General features: G+C 47.7%; 1 protein-coding gene across 10 annotated transcripts in view; it reads left to right on the top strand.

The window, feature by feature from the left end:
- ryr1b (ryanodine receptor 1b (skeletal)) overlaps window positions 1-6940 on the top strand; it is a 57773-nt gene extending 50833 nt beyond the window's left edge. For all 10 annotated transcript variants that reach the window (XM_076735823.1, XM_076735821.1, XM_076735817.1 and 7 more), the window contains 17 exons: window positions 43-124; window positions 219-1531; window positions 1624-1706; window positions 1862-2036; window positions 2161-2247; window positions 2374-2631; window positions 2717-2847; window positions 2975-3017; window positions 3097-3230; window positions 3312-3372; window positions 3455-3601; window positions 3706-3840; window positions 3962-4118; window positions 4481-4545; window positions 4656-4756; window positions 5020-5071; window positions 5192-6940. In XM_076735823.1, the coding sequence (XP_076591938.1) occupies window positions 43-124; window positions 219-1531; window positions 1624-1706; window positions 1862-2036; window positions 2161-2247; window positions 2374-2631; window positions 2717-2847; window positions 2975-3017; window positions 3097-3230; window positions 3312-3372; window positions 3455-3601; window positions 3706-3840; window positions 3962-4118; window positions 4481-4545; window positions 4656-4756; window positions 5020-5071; window positions 5192-5287 (3120 nt within the window). In that variant the 3' untranslated portion in view covers window positions 5288-6940. The remainder of the gene's footprint in view (window positions 1-42; window positions 125-218; window positions 1532-1623; window positions 1707-1861; window positions 2037-2160; window positions 2248-2373; window positions 2632-2716; window positions 2848-2974; window positions 3018-3096; window positions 3231-3311; window positions 3373-3454; window positions 3602-3705; window positions 3841-3961; window positions 4119-4480; window positions 4546-4655; window positions 4757-5019; window positions 5072-5191) is intronic.

Raw genomic sequence — 6940 nt, 5'->3', positions numbered from 1 at the left:
TCTGTTGTTCGTGTTTCGCTGTGTGGTTTGGCTTTGTTGCAGGACTCCAGTCAGATTGGACTGTTGAAGGAGCTCTTGGATCTGCAGAAGGACATGGTAGTGATGCTTCTGTCTCTGCTTGAAGGTATGTGGTCCATACCAGTCTTGTGATGTCCCCTCCTGTCTGTCACATACTTTGTATATGTGTCTCATCTCTTCTCACTTTGTCCTCCTCTCAGGCAATGTGGTGAATGGCACCATTGCCAAGCAGATGGTTGACATGCTGGTGGAGTCCTCCAGCAACGTGGAGATGATCCTGAAGTTCTTCGACATGTTCCTCAAGCTGAAGGACATCGTGGCATCTGACGCCTTCCGAGACTATGTGACCGACCCCCGCGGGCTCATCTCCAAGAAGGACTTCTCCAAGGCCATGGACAGCCAGAAGCAATACTCTCCCTCGGAGATCCAGTTCCTCCTCTCGTGCTCAGAGGCCGATGAGAACGAGATGATCAACTTTGAGGAATTTGCGGATCGTTTCCAGGAGCCGGCCAAAGACATTGGTTTCAATATCGCCGTTCTGCTCACAAACCTATCGGAGCACGTACCCCATGACACTCGCCTTCAGAACTTCCTGGAGCAGGCAGAAAGTGTCCTCAACTACTTCCGCCCTTTCCTTGGCCGCATTGAGATCATGGGAGCCAGCAGGAAGATCGAGCGCATTTACTTTGAAATCAGCGAGGCGAATCGCAACCAGTGGGAAATGCCCCAAGTCCGAGAGTCCAAACGGCAGTTCATCTTCGACGTGGTCAACGAGGGCGGCGAGAGTGAGAAAATGGAGATGTTTGTCAACTTCTGCGAGGACACCATCTTTGAGATGAACATTGCTGCATCAATCTCTGAGCCGGAGGGAGACGGTGCAGAAGAAGAGGATGATGAGGAAGAGGAGGAGGGTGGGGGAGAAGAAGGAGGAGAGTCTGGAGAAGGAGAGGAAGGCAATGGAGAAGGGGAAGCGCCAGAGTCAACCTCGGCCTTTGCGGACTTCCTGAAGAGCGTGGTTAACTTCTTCAACATGTTCACCTTCCGTAACCTGCGGCGTCGGTACCGCAAATTAAGAAAAATGACGGTGAAGGAGATGGTGGTCGGCCTGTTCACGTTTGTCTACACTATAGTGATGGGTATCCTGATGTTTGTTTACGGCATATGTAAGGGCTTCTTCACGCTCATATGGAAAGTGCTGTTTGGTGGAGGGTTAGTGGAGAGCGCCAAGAAGATGACGGTGACAGAGATCCTAGCCAGCATGCCGGATCCCACACAGGACGAAGTGCACGGGGACCTGCCGCCTGAACCAGGGGCTAGAGAGATCCAGGACACAGAGGGGGCGGCAGACCTTTTAGACGCTGTGGGAGGAGAGGAGGAAGAGGAGGATAGCGAGGAGAGGGAAGGCGGACGTCTGCCTGGTTTCAACACTCCCGGGGGACTCGGAGACTTTGGTGAGACGACGCCTGAAGAGCCTCCAACTCCAGAGGGCACGCCGCTGCTGAAGAGGAAACTGGTGAGGCGTTCTGTCTGATGTTGTTAACTGTTGTTTAATGTCCACACGCTCCGTTGATCAGTTAATTAACTGCAAAACATTTACTGAGACAGTTGGCCGCCACAGCGGGAGGACCAGGAGAGGAAGAAAAGGTTGAACCTGAAGAAGAGGCTCCTCAGGAGACTGAGAAAGCAGAGTAAGTCAACATTTGCTGTTTGCATTATCACTTACTGTGTGGTTATCCAGGTTTTATTGACAGATGTCGTGAAACTTTAAGAACAGATATCACCAAACTGCACAGTTAGCACACTGACCACACATACTCAGCTTCGACCTCTTCTTGTTTTCCAGCACCGAAAACGGAGAGAAGGCAGAGAAGGCAGAGCCAGAAGCTGAGGTGAAGGAGGAAGAGCCTGAGGAGATGGAGGAGAAGACTGTGAAGACCAAGGCCAAGAAAGACAAGAAACCTGCCGAGGAGGGCTTTGAGCTGTGGAATGAGCTGGAGGTGCAGAGGATTAAATTCATGGTGAGCAGCTCCACATGGTTCACAGTCTGACACGTGCTGTAACGTACGAGTACGTTGTGCTTTGCTTGAGATACAAGTCTTCCTCACTTCTTTACCCCCCCCCCCCCCCCCCCCCCCTCCTCAGAACTACCTTTCTCGCAACTTCTACAACCTTCGGTTCTTGGCTCTGTTCATCGCCTTCGCTCTGAATTTCATCCTGCTCTTCTACAGGGTTTGTGCATTTCCAACTTATACACACACACACACACAAACACACACACACACACACACACACACACACACAGTGTCAACTCTGAGTGAAGACTTGCAGGACTGATTCTGCGTCTGACCTTTCCAGGTGTCTGACAGTCCTCCGGGCGAGGAGGACTTTGAAGGTTCTGGTCTGTTTGAAGGATCTGGCTTATTTGAGGGCTCTGGCGCCGAGGAGGATGGGTCCGGATTAGATGACGGAGGAGGAGAAGATGATGATGAAGAAGGCCCAATGTACTACTTCTTGGAGGAGAGCACAGGCTACATGGAGCCAGCCATGGCTTTCTTCGGTATCTTCCACACCATCATCTCCTTCCTCTGCATCATCGGCTACAACTGTCTCAAGGTAAGTCCTGTTTGCTCCACAAGCACCCACCGACGTTGTTGTGTCTGTTTCTAGGTTTCATGCAGGCTGTTTCCTGTCCTTTCAGGTCCCTCTGGTCATCTTCAAGCGAGAGAAGGAGCTGGCCAGAAAGCTGGAGTTTGATGGTGTTTATGTCACTGAGCAGCCTGAGGACGATGACATCAAGGGCCAGTGGGACAGACTGGTGCTCAACACTCCGTAAGACGAATGGATGGATGGATATGGAGTCCTGAGCTGCTCGGATCAAGTTGCTGACCTCTAATATGCAGCATTAGAAGTGGAGATTACTATTAATGAGTTTGTTTTTGTTTCTCTTTCAATGCAGAACTTTCCCCAACAACTACTGGGACAAGTTTGTGAAAAGAAAGGTGAGTTTTTCAGCCAGCTTCGATTCAGAATGTCGGGGATCTTTCCTGCAGTGAGGTGACATCTGTGTGCGACTTCCAGGTGCTGGACAAATACGGAGACATCTATGGCAGGGAGAGGATCGCAGAGCTGCTCGGCATGGACTTGGCTTCACTAGATGTCAGCGCCATGACGCATGAAAAGAAGCCTGAGCCGGACACCTCCATGTTCAGCTGGTATGAACCGTACTGTCCTCTCTCTACCGAAAACTTTACAACACATAATATCACAGAGCGAACTTCTCTTTCTCCCTGTAGGATAACATCGATAGACATCAAGTACCAGATCTGGAAGTTTGGTGTTGTTTTCACTGACAATGTGAGTTAAGGAAGCAGTTCATGGTGTGTTTGAGACCATCACAGAGTCTGTTTTGACTGTAGTGTCCTCTGTCGTCTTTTAGACTTTCCTCTACCTGGTTTGGTACATGTTGATGTCTCTGCTTGGACACTACAACAACTTCTTCTTCGCCGCTCATCTTCTGGACATCGCTATGGGTGTCAAAACCCTGCGCACCATTCTGTCCTCTGTAACTCACAACGGCAAACAGGTCTGCACTCTGCCGCTGTACCGATGTGCCCTGAAGCTTTCTGCACACCTGTGCTCCTTTAGACCCTGACCCTGCTCCACTCACACTTGGTCTGTTCCTCACAGCTGATGATGACCGTGGGCTTGCTCGCTGTGGTGGTGTACCTGTACACTGTGGTGGCCTTCAACTTCTTCCGCAAGTTCTACAACATGAGCGAGGATGAGGATGAACCGGACATGAAGTGTGATGACATGATGACTGTAAGTGGAAGGCGGGGATGTGGTTATGGGACAGGTGGAGCCCGATTCAGGAGGGGTCACCTTTCCACTGGGTTTGTGTGATAAAACATGGTGTTTAAGATGACCTCTGTCCTCTCTGCAGTGTTACCTGTTCCACATGTATGTCGGCGTGCGTGCTGGTGGCGGCATAGGAGATGAAATTGAGGACCCGGCAGGGGATGAATACGAGCTCTACCGAGTTGTCTTTGACATCACCTTCTTCTTCTTCGTCATTGTCATCCTGCTGGCCATCATCCAGGGTGCGCTTTATTGGTGGTTTTATTCTTGAACAAACGTGCTCTGTGTTGTTAAAATACACGTTAAGCTGCATTCACATGTGCCAACTTAACCCTCACATACTGTTCATGTTTTATTCTGCTATCACACGAAAGGGTGGGAGCATTTCTAACATGACAAACATCAAACTGCTACGTCATAAACAATCCTTGGATATTATCTAATCATCACTTAACCATTAATTCAACATTAACATTTGTCAATCGCAAAACTAGTCTTTGCATTCAAAGCAATGGTAGGAAAAAAGAAAAAAATGGTAAATATTGGGAATACAGAAAAGTATGTTAGAGGTCAAGAAAAACTAGAACTGCTGTGTGTCTGTCAGGTTTGATCATCGACGCCTTTGGAGAGCTGAGAGACCAGCAGGAGCAGGTCAGGGAGGACATGGAGGTAAGATAATGAGCTTCAGGGGGAATTGACTGGTCTCTTAATCCACCTTCAGTTCTCCTCACTGACAAAGCAAGAACGTGTTTAATGGGAATCGTCCTCTCTCCCTCCAGACAAAGTGTTTCATCTGTGGAATAGGAAGCGACTACTTCGACACGACGCCGCACGGCTTCGAGACGCACACCTTAGAAGAACACAACTTAGCCAACTACATGTGAGTTCGCTGCAGATGTGACTCCTCCACTCCTTTAAATACAGCATGTGCTCATTTCTGCCTTTAGATGATAGACACGAAATTCGTATTTAAATTGGAAACCTTTATTTTCATGATTAAAACTCAGAATATGCCTCACATCTCTCATCTTGGTACCAAAGCTGGACGTGAGGAGGAAAACTGTGACAGATATTTGCAGTGAATTTGGCCTCTGACTAATTGTGAAAAATGGATTTTCCCTCTCTTTCCCGTCTCTCGTTCAGGTTCTTCTTGATGTATCTCATAAATAAAGATGAGACAGAACACACAGGACAGGTCAGTAAACACAGTGTGCCTGTGTGTGTGTGTGTGTGTGTGTGTGTGTGTGTGTGTGTGTATGCGTGCGTCTTGGTTGTTTTTGTCTTCACGAACGCCTAAAGCATGTCTGTCTTTCAGGAGTCCTACGTGTGGAAGATGTACCAGGAGCGATGCTGGGACTTCTTCCCAGCTGGAGACTGCTTCAGGAAGCAGTATGAGGATCAGCTCGGATAATGTCCCGCATCGTTAACGTGCGTCTGAAGGAGAAAGAGAGGAGAGGAGCGAGGAGGGGAGGGAAATTCAGAGAGAGGAAAGATGAGAAATCTGGAGATGGAACACGTCTGTGTCTTAGTTTTGTCCTTCGTCTGCACATTTCTCTCCTCTGTTGAAGCTATGCACACTTTGACTGCACTGTCGTACCACCTGCAGCAGAATGTCGATCGATTTGAGAAAAGCAGACAAATAATATCAGAAGCCGGGGCCTTTTTATTCCACTATGAATACACTACATGGCCTTTTTTGTGTAAGATATACATAGATTGCCTTGCATATCAATGCGTTTATACACAACGGGCTCTTTCAGTCGCTACTGCTGTAAACGTTATAGTGCCTATAGCAATGTCACTGCTTCAGCCATCAGATAGTTTAGATTTTTAGCTGTAACACTTTCATTTGGGATTAGAGTGGACACGTTTATTTCTATTGTTTGTAAGGTTGGGTTTGTTCTGTATGTGGCTGCTGCCGTTCGATATTTCATCTCTGATTTGTGGTGTTTCAGCGAGGGAGGAAGGAAACGATTCAGCAGATCACAGTCGTGTCGCCGAGATCCTTCAGGGAGCAGCGGACATTTTTGGCCCCCCTCTTACTACTTTTCTCGCTCTCTCAAGACTAGAAACACGTCTTCAAACAAGCTGAATGTTGGACTGACCGGTCGAGATAATACGCGGAGTACCGTCTGTGACGCACGCCGGTGTGAGTCAGCTGTATAGACGAACCCAGTTTGCACTCTGAAGTCTTACAATGCGTCCCTGGATGTGTGCGGTCCCTCATCTCCACTGGTGTCGCTGTGCCATATAAGATAGTGATGATGTACACACATACAGTAGAAGAGGACGCCAAGGTTATTTATTTGTTGTTTATATGCAGATCAAATCTTCTGAAGACGACCGTTTTAGCCCGTCTGTATTTCTGGCCAACAGTCTGTTTTATGACACTTTATGCACAAGTAGGTTTTTGTCAGTGCATTAAAATAAGTAATGAATGTATTTAATGTATACATTTTGGCCAAAGCGTCATCTGTATAACTGAATCATGTCGAGGCTGCGTAGAGGCCTTTTGATGAGAAGACGTATTTTACATAAATCATAGATACATATATTTATTTTTCTTCAGGGCTTTGGAGAATTTGAACGATCATGCTTCTTTGTCGGACGTGAATGTGCCATTTGTCCCGTTTGTGAAATCCACAGTGAAGAGATTCGGTGTCACACTGAAGTAAACGCCCAGTTTGCAGTCAGAAGATCGGCTTTTGTTTCGGCTCGTTAGGTTTTTATGGTAGATCTTTTTAGGAATCCGGCACATCGGTGATTTTTCTCAGCGGAGAAGGTCACGTGTGACGCGTTGATCTCAGACAGTTCTGTCTCACGATGCCTCTTTCAGATCACATACAAACTCACAAAGCATCCTCTATTTCATGTCTTGACTCACGTTGTCGGAGGCAGAGCAGTGTTTTGTTTGCTAATGACTCTGAAGTGTGTATTTGCTGCTGTGGTCCACTCAGAGGCAGTTGATGGAGCTGAATGGAGATCACTTCTTTCCACCTGACTGAGTGTCCTCTGACTGAACCCTGTGTTTCAATACAGAATAAACAGATTATTTTAAGGAGAA

The sequence above is a fragment of the Chaetodon auriga genome, chromosome 7 (genome assembly GCF_051107435.1).
Source record: "Chaetodon auriga isolate fChaAug3 chromosome 7, fChaAug3.hap1, whole genome shotgun sequence".
Taxonomy (NCBI): Eukaryota; Metazoa; Chordata; class Actinopteri; order Chaetodontiformes; family Chaetodontidae; genus Chaetodon; species Chaetodon auriga.
The sequence above is the reverse complement of the archived record's forward strand: the minus strand, read 5'-3'. Positions and strand labels throughout refer to the sequence as shown.